Source organism: Mobula birostris, chromosome 32 (genome assembly GCF_030028105.1).
Source record: "Mobula birostris isolate sMobBir1 chromosome 32, sMobBir1.hap1, whole genome shotgun sequence".
NCBI lineage: Eukaryota > Metazoa > Chordata > Chondrichthyes > Myliobatiformes > Myliobatidae > Mobula > Mobula birostris.
In genome coordinates, this window is record NC_092401.1 from 19,530,418 (window position 1) to 19,550,554 (window position 20,137).

Consider the following 20,137-nt stretch of genomic DNA (forward strand, 5'->3'; position numbering starts at 1 on the left):
CCACTTCCACACTTGCAGTGAAGAAGTTCTCCCTCAGGTTTCCCTTAAGCATTTCACCTTTCACCCTTAACCCATGACACCAAGTTGTAGTCTCATCCAATCTCAATGGAAAAAGGCCTGCTTGCATCTGCCCTGCCTATACCCCTCAGTGAGTGAGGATTAGGAATCACTTATGGTGGTGGGGGAAGCCAACCTAAAGGACCCAGGTGAGAGTTGTGGGAGCATTTGGGGCTTTCAGGATTGGTTAAATTCAATTACATGTCTAGTTCTAGTTCCAATGCGTAAGGACGATGAGAGTGAGCTAAAAAAGGTAGAGAGCTGATACTCCAGAATGTGGCTATGGATGTAGGACATTGGGGGCAAGTTTAAGGTAGAGAAACTGGTAGTTGTTCTCCATGGAAGAGGGAAGAGAACCGTGGGGGCTGCTGGATTACACTGGGCTAGCTTCAGGAGGCCTTTGGTGCTCCAATTGGGAGTAGGGAATTTGGGACTGAGGTACATGGAGAATTTGAGGAAGAACTTCAATAGTTTCCTCCTTCCTTCCTCTATTGGCCAGGTTGGGGAGGAGGGAGCGGCGAAGCGTGAATCCAGAAGCTCCAAAATGGAGGGTAGTGGACGATGGTTCCGGTGGCCATATTGGGCACCATCAAATGTGGGGAGAGAAGGGAGCTGATTCATACTGATTTCTGGATGCTGGGGCTCAGTTTATCCCCTCTCACTCAGACCTTCTTTCACTTTGAAACCTCGCAGTCTTCGTGCTCATCGCAGGAGAAGCTCCACCAGTTACCCTTCCAGCCCACGGTGGATGAGCTGCACTTCCTGTCCAAGCATTTTGGGAGCACAGAGAGCATCACCGATGACGATGGGGGGCGCCGCTCACCGGCTGTTCGCCCGCGCTCCCGGAGCCTCAGGTCAGCACTTCCCCAGCTGCGGCTGTGCCATTTTCCTAATGCAGAGGTCCCCAACCTTTATCGCACTGCGGACTGGTTTAATATTGACAATATTCTTGCGGACCAGCCGATGGGGGGGTGGAGCGGGGTGTGTTCAAGTGGGGTTAAACTCACCTCAACATGTCTTTTGCAGTTAGGGTTGCCAACTTTCTCACTCCCAAATAAGGGACAAAATTAGCAGTCAAATCCCGGGACACTCCAGGAAAGACTACCATGACCATGAAGCCTTGCGCGGACACCTGTGCCCGCATGTGCGTACATGCTGATTTTTTTTTCCACAAATTGGTTTTGGCTTAATCTTCCTGACTGTACTGTACATACATTATTTCTACTTCATATAGGCTGTGTATTTATCATATTCCTGCTTTTACTAGTTAGTGTTATTTTCAGTTTTTTGTGTTATTTGGTAAGTTATTTTTTGGGTCTGGGAATGCTCAAAAATTTTTCCCATACAAATTAATGGTAATGGCTTCTTCGCTTTATGCCATTTCGACACGAAAGGTTTCATAGGAACGCTCTACCTTAGCAGGGGAAATACGGGACAAGGGCGGTCCCATATGGGACAAACCAATTTAGCCCAACATATGGGATGTCCCGGCAAATACTGGACAGTTGGCAACCCTATGTTCAAGTTCAACAGTGCATGACAGGGAATGAGGAAAGGTGCAGCTAACTCGTATTGTTTCCTTGAGGCCCGGTAGCACATGCTTTGCGACCCGGTACCGGTCCGCGGCCCAGTGGTTGGGGACCGCTGTCCTAATGATCTGGTGATGTTTTTCTGGTAGGAAGTTGGCATGGCCACAAAGGGCCAAATGGCCATCAGCTGTGCTGTTACACTCTATAAATTTATCAAAGAGGCACAACTGAATCAAATACGTGAAACTTCTCTCGCTGATTTCATAGAGGATGGAAAACTACGGCACACCACAGGCCCTTTGGCCCACGACGTAGCTCTGAACGTTCAATCTACTCTAAGATCAATCTAACCAGTCTCACCTATGTAATCCTCCATTTTATGACGTCCATGTGCCTATCTAAGAGCTTCCTAAGTGCCCCTAACATATCTGCCTCTACCATCAGTCCTGACAGGGCATGCCACGCATCCACACTCTCTGTGTAAAGGATTTACCTCTGCTATTCTCCATACTTTCATCCAATCACTTTGAAATTTTGCCCCCTTGTATGAGCAATTTCCTCCCTTGGAAAAAGTCCCTGGCAGTCCACACTATTATGCCTCTTATCATCTTGTACTCCTCTATCAAGTCACATCTCAGCCTCCTTTGCCCCAAAGACAGAAAACCTAGATCATTCATCCTTTCTTCACAAGCCATGCTCTCTAATTCATGCTGCAACATTATCGCTAGGTTCTTGAACTCAATTCCCTGACCAATGAAACCCAACACACCATGCAACTGCTTAGCAACCCCATCAACTTGCACGGCAACTTTGAGGGATGTATGGACAATGGATCGCAAGATCCCTTTGTTCCTCTGCACTGCCAATGATCCGAAAATTAACCCTGTAGTCTGCCTTCAAATTTGGCCTTTCAGAATGAATCACTTCACGCCTTTCTGGGTTGAACTGGCTGCTATTTCTCAACCTAGCACTGTATCCTGTGAGTGTCCCATTGCAACCTGCAACAGCCCTCTACACAATACATAACTCTACCTACGTCTGTGTCATCTGCAAAGGTTGGTGGAGTTCCCAGCCTGGGGTCCACGAACCCCTTGATTAATGGTATTGGTCCCTTGGCATAAAAAAGGTTGGGAAGCCCTGATGTGGAGGGCTGTTAGGATCAGTGAGGATATGAGTCGGACCAGAATCATAAAGTGGAATCTTGTATGACCACAGCGCCTTCCAACTGATTAGCTTTGAGATGTAGTTATTCATTGTGAGAAAACATGCAGCCGGTTCATGGACCCGCAAACTCCGTTAGATCCTTAAAGATAAGCTGCCGTGGTAACGTTGGCCTTGTGCTCCTGTGATAGGGATGTCAATTTGCCTCAATAGACTAACATACTGAAGAACAGCAGGGAAAGAGGGCTAGGACCACAAGATGTAGGAACAGAATTATTATCCCTCTCAACTCCATTCTCCCATCTTCTCCTCGTAACCTTTGATACCCTTGCTAATGAAGAACCTATCAACCTCCACCTTAAGTATACCCAATGACTTGGCCTCCACAGAGAACTGTGACAATGAATTCCAGGGTTTCACCATGCTCTGGCTAAAGAAGTTCCTCATAGTCATACTTTATTGATCCCAGGGGAAATTGGTTTTCATTACAGTTGCACCATAAATAATTAAATAGTAATAAAACCATAAATAGCTAAATAGTAATATGTAAATTATGCCAGGAAATAAGTCCAGGACCAGCCTATTGGCTCAGGGTGTCTGACCCTCCAAGGGGGGAGTTGTAAAGTTTGATGGCCACAGGCAGGAATGACTTCCTATGACGCTCTGTGTTGTATCTCAGTGGAATGAGTCTCTGGCTGAATGTACTCCTGTGCCCAACCAGTACATTATGTAGTGGATGGGAGACATTGTCCAAGATGGCATGCAACTTGGACGGCATCCTCTTTTCAGACACCACCGTCAGAGAGTCCAGTTCCATCCCCACAACATTACTGGCCTTCCGAATGAGTTTGTTGATTCTGTTGGTGTCTGCTACCCTCAGCCTGCTGCCCCAGCACACAACAGCAAACATGATAGCACTGGCCACTACAGACTCGTAGAACATCCTCAGCATCATCCGGCAGATGTTAAAGGACCTCAGTCTCCACAGGAAATAGAGACGGCTCTGACCCTTCTTGTAGACAGCCTCAGTGTTCTTAGACCAGTCCAGTTTATTGTCAATTCGTATCCTCAGGTATTTGTAATCCTCCACCATGTCCACACTGACCCCCTGGATGGATACAGGGGTCACCGGTACCTTAGCTCCTTATCTTGTTATAATGGCATGTTCAAAGGGCATGGATTGTGAAGGAGTGACACATGTTCTTGTAACTCTTTATACCACATCAGACTGGGGAGATGTTCTCCATGGGCTGTTGACGTAAATAATTTGTGGCTTCTGATCTGTTGCAGCCCCGGGCGCTCTCCTTCCTGCTACGACAATGAAATAGTGATGATGAACCATGTCTACAAGGAAAGATTTCCGAAGGTAGGGAGCAGAAGTGAATTGGTCCAGGGTTCATTTAGTCCAGACTGTGAATGACATACTGGCTTCAGGTGTTGTGGCTGTAACAAGCTGGCACTGAGAGTGAGGGAGTGACGCAAAAAGTGAGTAATCATCTCCGACTTTGATCTGGAGCCTGAAGTGGTTTGTTGCTGTGTGCTACATTGGACTGCCATCTAGCTTAGAACTCTCTGTTTTCCGCTCAGTATCAGTACTCCTGTGGTCTGAATACCATTACAAAAAACAGCCTCCCTGCCATGGACTCTCTGCCTCAGTAAAGCAGCCAGCGTAAGTAAAGACTCCGCCTACCACAACATTCTGTCTTTGCCCCTCTCCCATTAGTCAGAAAACACAAAAGCCGAAAGCACGTACCACCAGGCTCAGAGATAGCTTCTATCCCACTGTTATTATGCACTTGAATGGACCCTCTTGCAGCAAAAAATGGACCCTTGACCTCAGAATTTACCCTGTTGTGATCTTACACTTTATTGTTTCCCTGCACTTCACCTTCTCTATAGCTGTTCTGCATACTGTTACTGTTTTCCATTCTACCACCTCAATGCATATTGTCCATACATATTGCATCTATATAAACAGTATGCAAGACAAGCTTTTCACTATCATTTAGTACCTGTGACAATAATAAACCAATACAGATACCATCGAAGGTGTGCAGCATTTAGTTTGCCCACCCATTCCACCCTGACCTTGGCGCACCCATTTACACAACTACTACTTAATTCTTACCATATTCCCATCAGCTTCTCCCTAATCCTTCCACTCATTTACACACAAGGGGCAGTTTACAGAAGCCAGATAAATAACTTACCAACCAGCACATTTTTGGGACATGGTGTGAACCAATTACCCGGGGAAACACACACACACTCTCAGCTACAACATATAAACTCCACATACAACCAGCAAAAACTGCTATTTGTGTTGTTTCATTACTGTCAGTGGAAAAACTTCTGTTCGGGTGCCACTCAGGCAGATCATGCCACACAGAAGTACGTTAAGGGAGTAAAACAAAACAGAAAGCACAATATAGTATGTTGAAGATGTGAATTGATAATAAATTTACTTCAGTATTATAGCCTACTGTCTCTCCATATTTACATCTGCCTACAGTGAATATGAGGTTTAAGCAGAGAAGTGACTTGGGTTGGCCACAGTCTAGTGTCTATTGGCATAATTTACATATTACTATTTAACTATTTATGGTTCTATTACTATTTATTATTTAGGGTGCAACTGTAGCGAAAACGAATTTCCCCCGGGATCAATAAAGTATGACTATGACTATGACTATGGAAAAGGGAAAAGTGTTTGTACTGAAGGGCCCAGTGTTTTGCACAAAATGGCCAAAGAGACAACAGAAACTTTTCTCACTGTTTGGAATGTCTGAGACCAAGGGGATACCAGAAATAAAGTTAGGAGAAATTTTTTACACTCAAAGGTGTTAACATTAAATTCTTTTCTGCAAATGTCACATTGCTGAGCCAGTTCTTCATTTTAAGTCAGAGATTGAAAGATTTTGCAAGGGATTGTGAAGAATGCTAGTTTGTGGGCTTAGTTCACAGGTCAGGTACAATTTTATTGACTGATAGAATATACTGGAGGGGCTGAGTGGACTTTACTCGCCTTAACTCTTCCAAAGCCTCAATGGATGGAAAGTTTACACTGTTTGGAAAGATTTCTTATTGCCTGTAGGAAATTGGCGATTTTGTATGTAACAGGTGAAATTTGTTCTTGGAGCCTCAATTAAGTTTTTCTTTAAGTGGATGTCAATCTTGTGCTGTCATTGCTTCTGTAGGCCACCGCACAGATGGAGGAGAGGCTGCAGGAGTTCTTCACGGTCAACGCACCGGAGAACGTGCTGCCACTGGCTGATGGGGTCCTCAGCTTCATCCACCACCAGATCATCGAGATGTCCAGAGACTGCCTGGATAAGTCGCAAGAGGGCCTCATCACCTCTCGCTACTTCTATGAGCTGCAGGAGAACTTGGAGAAGCTGCTTCAAGATGTGAGTCAATTTGTCTGTCGCCACGCACCTGAGAACCTGCAACCCATCCTCTCCCACTAGCACAAGGGCTGTCGATTGCCCTACAGGCCAATCAAGATGCTTGGAAATATTTGCATCCTAGTGGAGTGTCTCTATATTCAACAAAATGTTTTTAACTTTTTTTCTAAAAAATCCTTTAAATCTGTAGAGGTATCTGAAACTTAAAAATGGGCATGACCCAGGCAATGTGGTAAATTGGATCAGCAAGTTTGCTGATGACACTAAGATTAGAGGCGTTATGGACAGCGTGGAAGGCTTTTAAAGTTTGCAGAGGGATCTGGACCAACTGGAAAAATGAGCCAGAAAATGGCAGATGGAATTTAATGCAGACAAGTGTGAGGTGTTGCATTTTGGAAGGACAAATCAAGGTAGGACATACACAGTAAATGGTAGGGCACTGAGGAGTGCGGAAGAACAGAGGGATTTGGGAGTTCAGATACATAATTCCCTGAAAGTGGCGTCAAAGGTAGACAGGGTTATAAAGAACGCTTTTGGCATCCTGGCATTCATAAATCAAAGTATTGAGTATAGGAGTTGGGATGTTATGGTGAGGTTGTATAAGACATTGGTGAGGCCAAACTTGGAGTATTGTGTGCAGTTCTGGTCACCTAACTATAGGAAGGATATCAGTAAGATTGAAAGAGTACAGAGAAGATTTACTAGGATGATGCCAAGTCTTCAGGAGTTGAGTTACAGGGAAAGATTGAACAGGTTAGGACTTTATTCCTTGGAGCGTAGAAGAATGAGGGGGGATTTGATAGAGGTTTACAAAATTATGAGGGGTCTAGTCAGAGTAAATGTGGGTAGGCTCTTTCCACTTAGATTAGGAGAGATAAATACGAGAGGACATGGCTTTAGGGTGAAAGGGGAAAGATTTAGGGGGAACTTCCTCACTCAGAGTGGTGGGAGTGTGGAACGAGCTGCCATCTGACGTGGTAAATGCGGGCTCACTTAAGTTTTAAAAATAAATTGGATAGATACATGGATGGGAGAGGTCTGGAGGGTTATGGACTGGGTGCAGGACAATGGGACTAGTGGAATAATGTTTGGGCACAGACTAGAAGGGCCGAATGGCCTGTTTTCTGTGCTGTAGTGTTCTATGGTTCTAACTAAGAAAGGTTGGAATAAAGCTAAGCAAGCATTTCAACTAAGGCACGTCACAGGCTTAAAGTTAAACCTGATTGGTTAAGACATCTTCTCCTCACATATACATGATATAAATCATTAAATATAAGAGCAGAATGAGGCCATTCAATCCATTGAGTCTGTTCTGACTTCAATCATAGCTGATTTTTTTTCAGCCTCATTTTGCCCCTTGTAAGCTTTTGACCCCTTCCCCCTTTCGCCAATTAAGAACCATAGAATCTCTGCCTTAAATGCACCCAATGACTTGGCCTACACATCCCTCTATAGCAATATATTCGACAGATTCACTACCCTCTGGTTGAACTGATTCTTCCCCATCTCAGTTCTAAAGGGAAGTCCCTTTATTCCGAGGCTGTGCCCTCATATCCTGAGCTCTCCTACTCATGGACGCATCCTCTCCACGTCTACTCTATCTGGGCCTTTCAGTTTCTGGAAATTTTCAATGAGAACCCCCCTCATCCTTCTGAATTTCATCGAGTACAGTCCCACAGATGTCAAGTACTCCTCGTAGATTAAGTTTTTGATAACCAGGATCATCTTTGTCAACTTCCTCTGGACCCTATCCGGGGCCAGCATGTCCTTCCTGAAATATAGAAACATAGAAACATAGACAATAGGTGCAGGACTAGGCCATTCCGCCCTTCGAGCCTGCACCGCCATTCAGTATGATCATGGCTGATCATCCAACTCAGAACCCTATACCTGCCTTCTCTCCATACCCCCGATCCCTTTAGCCACAAGGGCCATATCTAACTCCCTCTTAAGTATAGCCAATGAACTGGCCTCAACTGTTTCCTGTGGCAGAGAATTCCACAGATTCACCACTCTCTGTGTGAAGAAGTTTTTCCTCATCTCGGTCCTAAAAGGCTTCCCCTTTATCCTCAAACTGTGACCCCTCGTTCTGGACTTCCCCAACATCGGGAACAATCTTCCTGCATCTAGCCTGTCCAATCCCTTTAGAATTTTATACGTTTCAATAAGATCCCCCCTCAATCTTCTAAATTCCAACGAGTATAAGCCTAGTCGATCCAGTCTTTCATCGTATGAAAGTCCTGCCATCCCAGGAATCAATCTGGTGAACCTTCTTTGTACTCCCTCTATGGCAAGAATGTCTTTCCTCAGATTAGGGGACCAAAACTGCACACAATACTCCAGGTGTGGTCTCACCAAGGCCTTGTACAACTGCAGTAGTACCTCCCTGCTCCTGTACTCGAATCCTCTCGCTATAAATGCCAGCATACCATTTGCCTTTTTCACCGCCTGCTGTACCTGCATGCCCACTTTCAATAACTGGTGTACAATGACACCCAGGTCTCGTTGCACCTCCCCTTTTCCTAATCGGCCACCATTCAACTTGATCTATGCAGCTAACCCTGCTGTAACATGATTGTTATATGCCGTAGAGACCTCACGTTGTAGAAAGTTGAATTATAATAGAACAACTTGCAATTGTCTTCAAAGCACAGGGTTAAATAGCTGTTTCCATTCTCGATCTTGCTGTAACCTTGTAAAGCATAGTGTTCCCTAACCTATCAATCACACTATAATGAATCCACATTACGGAAACAATTTTTACCTTTACCCTCGCACATTTCCAGACGGCCTTTGACAGGTTGCCACGTGAAAACTTGCTGCACAAGTTCAAGATTATTGTTGTCACAGGCTAAAGATGTCATGAAAATGAGCTTCTTGCGGCAGCAGCAGAGATCAGAACTCACAATACTGAGGGCAGTGTGATTACAGAGTCCCTCTCCCATCAAGGAGGAGGCTACATAACATTCATGCCTGGACCACCAGACTCAAAACCAGTTTATTCCCCAAACTCCCCCACCCATTAACCCACCTCACCACCACTATGTCATTGCTGCCAGACTCACTTTATGTACAAGTACTCCTGCACCCAGTGTCACTTTATGTACATACAATCAGACTCTGTATATAAGTTTAAGGTTGTTACAGCCAGGCAGGGTAATGGGGACAGGCTCCCACTACCTATTAAATGCTCCCAATGGTGTGCGCTTCAAATTGCCTCTGACAGTTAACTAAGTCCAGCCCCTGGACTTCACGTGTGGTTTAGCTACTAAGCCCAGCGGAACCGTTTCAATTGACAGGAGAAGGGGCAAAGGCGGGGTTACTGGCGCCTTAAAACCAGTGGCTTCTGGCAGATGGGGCTTGTCAGCTGCGGTTGGTGGCTCATCTAGGAGAAGGAAAACTCTGATCTCAAACCTCCACTGCCTTGCAGCTTTACCCACTCATGGGGAAGGCTTCAGGAGTAAACCCCAAGGGAAAATCCGGAGATGGAGTCCCTAAGGCAGTCGTACGTTGAGTTCAATGCTGACTGGCATCTCCTGTGATGCTGTTGGTACCAAGCTGTATCAGTCTCTGCTGTTCCTTTGGGTTCATTAGTTGTATGGCGAGGGTAAGCTTGCTACATGGACAACAGCTTGCTCTCCATATCACACTGCCCAGGCTAGCGTATCTAGACAGCTAGGATGCAATATTCATGGTCAATTCTGATTGATAGAGGCCCTCACATAAACCAACTATATGTATTTATATTTTTGTATTTTTTAAGGTGCATAGATCTGGAGTAACAATCATTTCATTGTAATACGAATGAATGACAATGAACAATCTTGTATCTTGAACCTTGAGGGGTAGTTATCACATATTAGATCGAGTCAGGACAAATGGGTCTTCTGCAGGTTTGGTAGTTGTACTGGAATGCCCCAAAGATCACTTCTTGTACCACTACTATTTATATAAATGAATTAAAGATAAAGATTAGTTTTATCTGTCACACGCACATTGAAACATCGTCTTCGCCAACAACCAACACGGTCCGGGGATGCGCTGGGGCTGCCTGTAAGTGTTGCTACGTTTCCAGAGCCAACATTGCATGCCCACAATTCACTAACCCTAAGCATATGTCTTTTGGAACATGGGAGGAAACCAAAGCACCCAGAGGAAATCCACATGTCTGTGGGGAGAATGGGGCAGAGTGTAAGGGATCCATGCCTATCAACGCGATCCCTCAAATCTACAAGAGATATGGAGATAAAGAGATGGGAACATGGGAAAAGGATGAGGGAAAGTTTGAGACATGTACTTCCTTTAAGAGGAATCAAAAGGCTGATTATTATCTAAACGGGGGGGGGACATTGCAAAAATGTGATGTACGTGTGAAAAGTAGGTAAGCAGGCAAATGTAGCAAGCAGTTCGGAAGACAAATGACATACTCTATAGCCTTTTCGTGCTATAGAGTTGGAGTTCAGAAATGGGGACATCTTATTGCATTTGTACAGGGTGTTGGTGAGAACATAGCTGGGTACTGTGCTGTTCTTTCTTCCTTATCTCAGAAGGGATATACTGGAAATCGAGGCAGTATGGAAGGGATTCCCTGGGATAATTTCTGGAATGAGATGGTTACCCCATCAGGAATGGCTTAAAGAAGTTAGATCTGTTCTCTCCAGAACTCAGAAAAATAAATGGTGATCCACTGAAATGTTGAGTCCCTAAGGGGGTGCGCAAGATGGATGTTGAGATGTTTCTGCCGGTGGAAGAGTCTCAAATGAGGGACTGAGAAGTGCAGGGATTTCTCACAGAGTGTGGTGAATGTCTGGACATCACTATCCCAAATAGTTGTGGAGGCTGGATCATTGCAGATATTTTATGAGGAGATGGATAATTTTTTTGAGAGATAAGGGTATTGAGAGCTGTGGTGATCTGGTATATAAGAGGAGATGAGGCCTGGGACAGATCTATCATGATCACATTGAATGCCGGACAGGTTTGAGAGGTCAGGTGGCTTACTATTTTCATTGTACAATAGATATATATTTATATATACCCAGACACATACATATCTACACACACCCTTCTGAGGCAATCGCTCGAGATCAAGAATACTTCCAATACGGTTTTGTAGTTCTGCTGTTCATGTACACAAGTCCCTACAGATTTATTTATCAAATGTGCATAATTAACATAACATGAACTGCATCATTTGCATTACAACCGACACAGCTAGGGATGCACTGGGGGCAGCCCGCAAGAGTCGCCACATATTCCAGGTACCAGCGTAGCACCCATTCAATGCTCAGCAGAACAACACAGAGCACAACAAGCAACAAAGCATCAACAGCAAAACAAGCCCTCCCCCTCCCTCCCATCCACCCACACACATGGACACTCCTCCAAATCCAGTACAGGCCTCTGTGTCTCCATTCTCCAGTGGACTACGACCACATTGACTTATGTATACCAGGTTTGTGCACATTCAATTAGACAGGCCCCACTCTTGCACAGGTACCTTGTCAATCATACAAACTCTTACTATTTCCCTCTCTCTACCCGCCACAAGCTTACTCTCCACCATTTAATGCAATTATGTCTGATCTGATTGAAACTTCAGCTCCATAATCTTGATTACTTGTGGTAACCTTTCACCTCTTTGCTTTTCTATCTACCCCTACCTTAATAACTTTTCAGAGAACCTGCTTCCACTATCCGTGGAAGGAGGGTTCAAAAGACTCGTGACCCTCTGGAAGATATCAAGCTGTCCACCCTTAAGTAGGCCAACTTTCATTTCTAGACAGTGACACGGACAAAATGCTGGAGGAACACAGCAGTTCAGTCTGCATCTATAGAAATCAATAAACAGTCAACATTTCGGGCATCTATAGAAAGGAATAAACAGTCAAAGCTTTGGGCCAAGTTCCTTCATCAGCACTCTGATGAGGGTTCTTGGTCAGAAATGTTGACTGTTTATTCCTCTCAATGGATTCTGCCTGACCTGCTGAGTTCCTCCAGCATTTTCTGTCTTGCACTGGATTTCCAGCATCTGCAGAATCTCTTGTGTTTACTCTAAACATTGACTCTTGGTTCTAAATTATCCCACAAGAGGAAACATTCTTTCCATATCCACCTGGTCCAGACACCTTAAAGTTGTATGTGGTTGGATACAATCCATCCTAAGCTCTTAATAGATATACTGTACAAGCCTAGGCCATTCAACCAAAGGCAATCTACCCATTCCAGGTAAACTTTCTTGGAACTGACTTGTATAAAATGACATCTTTCCTTTAGTCTGACAATCTGTGTTGTACAAAGTATGCTCAAGGTACTCTCGATGTAGTCTCATCAGTGCTCTATGTAATTGACACAACATCCCTGCTACTTTTGCGTTTAATTTCCTAGCAATAAGACAATAATGCTTCGCTTATTTTCCAGGCTCCTTCTTAGTCGGCATACTAGCCTTTTGCGAATCACGCACCAGATTACCAGATCACCCTGATCCCAGAATTCTGTAATGTCTCACCATTTAGGCCTAGTGCTTCTCCTTCAATATCATGCTAAGTGGACAGCTTCATATTCTCAATGTTCATTTATTATCAAAGTATACAACTCTGAAATTCTTCTTCTCCGGATAGCCACGAAACCAAGAAAGAAAAGAAAAACAGCATGATCATCAACCCATAAATTCCCCCTCCCCACACAAAAAAAAGTACAAGCAACAGAATAGGCACATTAACCCTGAAATCCCTCCTTCTGCTCAAAATGAACAAAATGGAATAGGCACATCGACACACCGCCCCCAAATCCCCTCCCCCGCACAAAAAAAGAGTGAAAGATCGGGTGAGAAACAGAGAACGAAAGAACTATAAGACTGAAAAAAGTCTGGAGTCCAAGTCCACATCCGAACCACAGAAAACCTGGGCAACATTCTCTGGGTACAGCGACAGGCTCTCCCCTCTCTGTTGACATAGCAGAGCAATCTTCAGAGATCAAAAGGCAGGCAGCTGGTAATCACCTTTCTGCATTTACCTCGAGGTTTCAATCTCCCAAGTCACTTTAGTCAGCGAAATGGAGCCAAACATCAGCTCGCGCCCCGTCCCGCAGCCTGCCCCCATTGGGTTTGCGCACTCTGCTTCTGTCTCCCAGAATCCTCTCGGAGACTGCAGAGTAATGAAGCACTCAAACAATCTCCGAACTTGCACATTTGCCTCAATGTTTCAATCTCCTTCGTTGGTTTAATCGGTGAATAATGGAAGCTTTAATCAGTGGAATGGAGTTAAGCATAGGCTCACACCCCGTTGCTGCTCTATGGCCTGCCCACCTTGAGGCTCGTGAATCCTCTTGGAAACTGCAGAGCGCAGGAACATCCAAACAACCGCCAAACAGCAAATCACGGGCTCCAACGGTTCCAGAATCACACCCAAGATGAAAAAGCAAACGTAAAAGACATAAAAGAAGTGAAATATATGGTCTATCCAGAAGACATTGACCAAATGAGCATTGACCACAGGAGCCATTTTGACTGGAAGTTTATTTTCCCATAATATACTCCAATTGCCAGATCGTTTCTTTATCTCTTCTTCATTCTTGATTGTTGCTCTATCTGCAAATTTAGCAAATGCACTTTGGTGCCGTCCATTCAAGTTATTTATATAAATTATATTTTAAAAATCCAGTTCAGATCCCTGTGGGAGCAAACAACAAGACACACATTTACATCTACTCCCCAATTCCTATAAACCAGCAAATCTTTTCATGATAATATATGACCAACTACATTGTGAGTCTCTGGTTTCCATATGAACTTTTGATGTGGCACCTTATCAAATGCCTGGAAGTCCGTGTATTCACTGGTCCCTTGTTATCCCCAATATCACTTCCTTACCTTAGTCAGACACAACCTCACTTTCACAAAGGTAACACAGGAGACAGGAGACTGCAGATTCCAGAATATGGAGAAACAGACAACATGCTGGAAGAACTCAACTGGTTAAGCAGCATCTTTGGAGGGCAATGGGTAGTTGACTTTTCGAGTCATGACCTGAAACATAAACGTTCCATTCACCTCTACAGGTCTTACCTGACCTGCTGAGTTCCTCCAGCATTTCATGTGCTGGTTCATTTATACTAAACACAAGGGATTCTGCAGATGCTGGAAATCCAAAGTAACGCATACAAAATGCTGGAGGAACTCAGCAAGTCAGGCAGCATCCATGAAAAGGAATGAACAGTTGACAAGTTGGGCTGAGACCGTTCATCAGGACTATTTGCTTGAATTCTAAGTGCCCTGCTAAACCTGCTCTAATAATAACCACTAACGTTTTCACAAATGGAAACCAATGGCCGTGCAAGTTGATAGGCTGGTTAAGAAGGCGTTTTGTATGTTGGCCTTCATTAGTTCAAAAGTAGCGAATTGATGTTGCTTCTCTATTAAACTTTGGTTAGACCATGCTTATTGTGTTCAGTTCTGGTCCCTCCATTTTAGGAAGGTTGTGGAAGCTATAGAGAGGTTGCAGAGGAGATTTGCCAGGATACTGCCTGGATTAGAGAACAAGTCTTACGAGGATAAGTTGAGTGAGCTTGGGTTTGTCTCTTTGGACCGAAGGAGAATGAGGGGCGACTTGATAGAGGTTTGTATAAGATGATAAGAGGCATAGATAGAGGGGACAGCAAGATGCTTTTTCCCCAGGCAGGAATGGCTAATATGAGAGTGCATAGTTTGAAGGTGATTGGAAGAAAATTGAAGGTGATGTCAGATCTAGGATTTTTACAGAGTGCTGGCTGTGTTGCACGCCCGGCCATGGGTGAAAGTAGAGGTAGATACATCAGAGAGACTTGGATGGCCATATGAATGAAAGAAATGGAGGGCCATGAGGGATGGAAGGGGTAGATTAATATTGGAGTGGTTTAAAAGGTCAGCACGACATCATGCAATTAAGGGCCTGCACTGTTGTATGCTTTATGATCTAATTGGCATGTTTTTTCCCTGAATTCTGTCTCCTTTTTGAATAATTGAGTTACACATCCTATCTTATACAATAGAAATGTATAAAATCAAGAGGAGCATAGATCCATTATGGCATCCTTTCTCATTCCGGAGAATTTTGAAATATTAAATCCAGCATGTTAGTTGTCTCAGTGCCACAAATTTTAAGAGACATAGGAGACCGCAGGACTCTGGGAGGAAGTGAGTCATAACAAGCCACTAAATCAAGGGAGAAATAGTAATAGGCAGTAAATGGTGACTTTGGCAGTGGATCCTGCAAAAGATTTTTTTTTAATGTTTGATGATGAACTTCAATAAAAAAATAAATTACAAAAAAACAAGCTCCATATCCAGAAAGAAAGCCGTCAGGTTTCATTCTAATTACATCTTTATTTCATGTGCAGTCTCATTCAAAGACATTTGTGGCATTAAAAAAAAGCCCCATTGTCTGTTCTAGCTTTGTTGGAGTTTTGAGGGAACTATTTCATTAGGGGTGTTGCTGAGTAAATGGTCTTGTTACTGAATTGTAAATCTACAGACTTAAGCTGCTGAGCCAGTGTCAGGAGTTTGAATTCCACCATGTTAACAGGGGAAGTTAAGTTCAGTTAATTAGAGAAAACTGAAATAGAAAAGCTATTGTCTGTGGTAGTTACCATAGAGTTACCACCTAATGCCTTTTCCCAGTCTAACCTACAGTGTGACCACAGACCTACAGCAATACGGGAGATGCTTCAATACCATCTCAAGCAGGAACCTGCTTAGCCTGCGATCAAAAAGTTACAGAGCAACACGTCATGGAAACGGCCCATTCATCCAACTCATTCATGCTGACCGAGATAACCATCTAAGCTAGTCCCATTTGCTTGCGTTTGGCTGTATCCCTCTAATCACTCCCTAACCATGCGCCTGTCCAAGTATCTTTTAAATGTTGCTATTGTAGCTGCCTCAACCCCTTCCTCTGGCAGCTCGTTCTATATACTGACCACCCTCAGTGTGAAAAAGTTTCCACTCAGGTCCCCTTTCTAAATCATTCCCTTCTCATCTTACACCTCTTCCCATTAGTTTTTGATTCCTTTTCCCTGGGGAAAAAGACTGTGTGCCCTCACCCCTGTCTATTGCCCCCATGATTTTATTCATTTCTGTTAAGTCACCCCTTACTCTCCGATGCTCCAATGAATAACGTCCCTACCCAACCACGCTCTGTAACTCAGGGCCTCAAGTCCAAGCAACATCCACACGTGCCTCCCTGCCATCGAAAGTATCTGCTTCCACTGCCTCAAAAAGACAGCTTTATTATCGATGACCTCCGCCTTCTTCTCCATGCATCTCCTTACAGCTGCCGATGGGCAGGGGGTACAGAAATATGAAGTCCTGCCTCACAGCTGCTTCCCTTAAACTATTCCATTCACACACCCTCGGTTATGTTGGCTGTTTACACAAGTAACACATTTCACTGTATGTTGATGTACAGGTGATAAATACATTTGAATCTTGAACCTGCAAAATCCCAATCATTAACTCAGTATAGCAACACAGTGACATCTTTGCACCACAATGAACTGTTTGTTTTTGATATTTGTGTTCTTTCTTCGATAATTTATGTTTATTTTCTGTTCTTGTGTCTCCGGTGCCATGTGCCTGTGATGCTAGGCAGTAGGTTTTTCATAGCACCTGTCCATAGATGTTCTCAATAAACTCGACTTGAAAAATCTTTGCACTCTTTCTGATTTGATGATGTCTTTCCTATATACGGAGTAACTAAAACTGTACGCCAACTGCAGCCTCACGAGAATCATTTACAACTAGCAAGGGTAATTAATGTTGATGTTGCTAATGGAACCTGTGAAAGGATTACAAATGATAGATCCATGTGCCACAATAACTTTTAAGGTCTTATTTTGCCAACCAACCATTCCTTCTACCCCTCCCCACTCTTTTCTGTTATTTCTCATGGGAAAAGATAAACATTTAAAAAAAGAACAAGAAAGGAAGTTTTTATTTTTGGGGTCTTCCTGGAGCAAAGCAGTTAGTATAACACTATTTCAGCGGCAGCATTGCCCTCTGCTCTCTGCGAGGGGTTTGTATGTTCTCTCCGTGACAACTTTTCCCCCGGGTGTTCCGATTTTCCCCCACATTCCAAAAACATAAGAGTTAGTAGGCTAGATGGTTACATGGGTGTAATTAAACAGCATGGGCTCATGGGTTGGGAGGGCCTGTTACTGTCCTCTCTTTAAATAGAATAAATAAGAAGCAAACTAGAAATGTTATTCTTCCTATAACTTGGCTGTCTGCAGAACTGATTGGGGTGTACACACAGTGGCCACTTTAGAGACTATTGTGTGTGAACATCTCAGGAGATCATCAGTTTCTGAAATACTCAAACCACCCCATCTGACACCACAATCATTCCATGGTCAAAGTCACTTAGATCTTATTTCTTCTCCATTCTGATGTTTGGTCTGAACAACAACTGAACCTCTTGACTATGACTGCCTACTTTTATGATTTGAATTGCTGCCACGTGATTGGTTAATTAGATATTTGTATTAACAAGCAGGCGTGCAGGTGTAGTTGATAAAGCAGCCTCTAAGTGTAATTTCCTGACCGTACTGGTGCCAAGGAAGTGAATTAACACCAGTCGCTACTTACCCTTGGTGATCTTCACCCTTCATGCGTGCCTCTTCGACTCCCTCAGCGCTACAGCGATTAGTGTGTTGTGGGACAGCTCTCTAATGACCAATATATCTACTGCACCCCCCCCCCCACCCCCCACAGGCTCATGAGCGGTCAGAGAGTACGGAAGTTGCCTTTGTGACACAACTGGTGAAGAAACTGCTGATCATCATCGCCCGGCCCGCACGTTTGCTGGAGTGCCTGGTGAGTGTGCTTTGTATTATGAAATTCCAGCCGGGATTATATTAACAGGAGATTCTGCATCCAGAAATCCAGAGTAACACACAGAGAAAGCTCTCCGAATTCAGCTGGTCAGGCAGCATCTATGGCGAGGAATAAAGCGTCTACATTACAGGCTGAGACCCTTCATCAGGACAGGAGTGTATAATTGCTGCCCGGTGACTCCAGTGTGATCACTAAAATGGAGTCTTGCCAAGCAGCTCGTGGGTGGACTGATGCAAGTCATATTGCTAGCAGATTTACTACCCATAAACATTAATTAGTAGTCTTGCTAAGCCTGTCCAACTTGTTATAACACCAGCGTACAGTGTCATAGAAGCTCATAGAAGGAGTCTGTTCAGCCCATTGTGTCCATGGAACCAATGTAGAGGTTTTTGGGTTTATCACACTCACTGCGAGTAACAGGCCTTCAGTGTTCTCACAGGAGCTTTTTAAAAGTGTTGAGATTGTCTGTATGCACCACTCTTTCAGGCAGTGAGTTCCGAATCGGAATCAGGTTTATTATCACAGATATATTTTGTGAAATTTGTTCTTTTGTGGCAGAAGTACAGTTCAATATACTAAAAAATACTATGTGTTACTATAAGAAATATTTAAAAAGTGCAAGGAGAGAGCATAATAGTGAGGCAGTATTCATGGGTTCGTGGACCATTCAGAAATCTGATGGCTGAGTGAAAGAAGCTGTTCCCAACTCCATCGCAGTCAGTGTCAACCCACCCACAGTCAAATCCATCCCAACTCCAGCACAGACAGTGCCAACCCAATCCAAGCTGACCACAGCCAACACAACTCCAACATGGCCAATGCCAACAGGATTCAACCATGACCACTGACTAATGCAGCCCCACCAGAGGCAATACAACCCCAATACAAACTCAACCTCATTTAGATTTTGTGATCCCTGGATATGATAGTTTGAGAGCTGACAGAATGGGTAAATCTGGTGGAGGGTGTGCAACTTTCATAAAAACAGGACTCCAGTTTGGAAGACTTGATTTTAAATCTAACCTTGACATTGTGGCTGTGGAGGTTTGGAGCTCTCGTGGTCAAATAACTTTGATTAACTTTTATAATCCAGGTAATATGATGTTATCAGATTTGGATGAAATTATGAATAAGGTAAGATCCCCAGTAATCTGGGTTGGAGATTTCAATGCCCATAATCCTGTATGGGGTAGTGAAAGTAAAGATAGTAATGGAGTTTATAGATAAATACAACATGGTACTGCTAAATGACGGAAGGCCTACAAGATTTAATATTGTAAAGAATACTTGTAGTCACTTAGACTTATATATCACTTCCTCAAACTTAGCTAGGGTTGGGGAATGGGATGTTATGGACAGATACACACTAGGAAGTGATCACTATCCTATATTATGTAGATTTGGTAGAAATTTGATAGCAGAAGTTGAGGAGAGGTCTGCTAGGTATAATTTTTCTTAGACCCATTGGGATGAGTACCAGGAGAAAGCTGTGGATATAATAGAAGAGATTAATAGCGAGGGCTCCATAGACGATTGGAATGAATCCCTCTGTTCTATAATTCATCAAGTTGCTCAGCTGACTATTCCGCTACGGAATGTTCCTAAGGCTCGAGCATTAGTTCCGTGGTGGAAAAAAAATTGTGATATAGCGGTAAGAAACAGAAATAGAGCTTGCAGGAAGTTAAGAAAGTACCCAGTGTTAGATAATGTTATGGAGTATAAAAAGGAAAGAACAGTAGCAAGGAGAGTAATTAAAAATGCAAAGAGGGATAGTTGGAGAAGATTTTGTGAAACCCTGAGCCCTGAGACACCTATAAAGCAGCTATGGATGATCATTCACAGAATGTCAGTGATATATGGGAAACCATCTATCCCAGCTTTGCTGGAAGGAGATATTGAAGCTGCAACCAATAAGGAAAAGGCTGATATGTTTGTAGAGGTGTTCCAAGCGTTACACAGTTCTGGAGAGTTAGGTGATTTGAGAAAGGAAGTTACGTTGACGGAAAGTTGGAAATTGGACAGGAATTTGGATGATAATAGCTCCATAAAATTGTTTTTCTCCCTTCAGGAATTGCAGGTAGCTGTCCAATCAGGATTAAACACTTCTCCTGGTAGGG

At 43.7% G+C, this 20,137-nt stretch overlaps 1 protein-coding gene across 1 annotated transcript in view; it reads left to right on the top strand.

The window, feature by feature from the left end:
• The window catches only part of LOC140191074 (microtubule-associated serine/threonine-protein kinase 1-like), a 127,033-nt gene that overhangs the window by 14,703 nt on the left and 92,193 nt on the right, over positions 1-20,137 (top strand). Inside the window, exons 5-8 of the mRNA XM_072248149.1 lie at positions 751-911; positions 4,038-4,113; positions 5,945-6,154; positions 17,898-17,999. Of these exons, the coding sequence (XP_072104250.1) occupies positions 751-911; positions 4,038-4,113; positions 5,945-6,154; positions 17,898-17,999 (549 nt within the window). The remainder of the gene's footprint in view (positions 1-750; positions 912-4,037; positions 4,114-5,944; positions 6,155-17,897; positions 18,000-20,137) is intronic.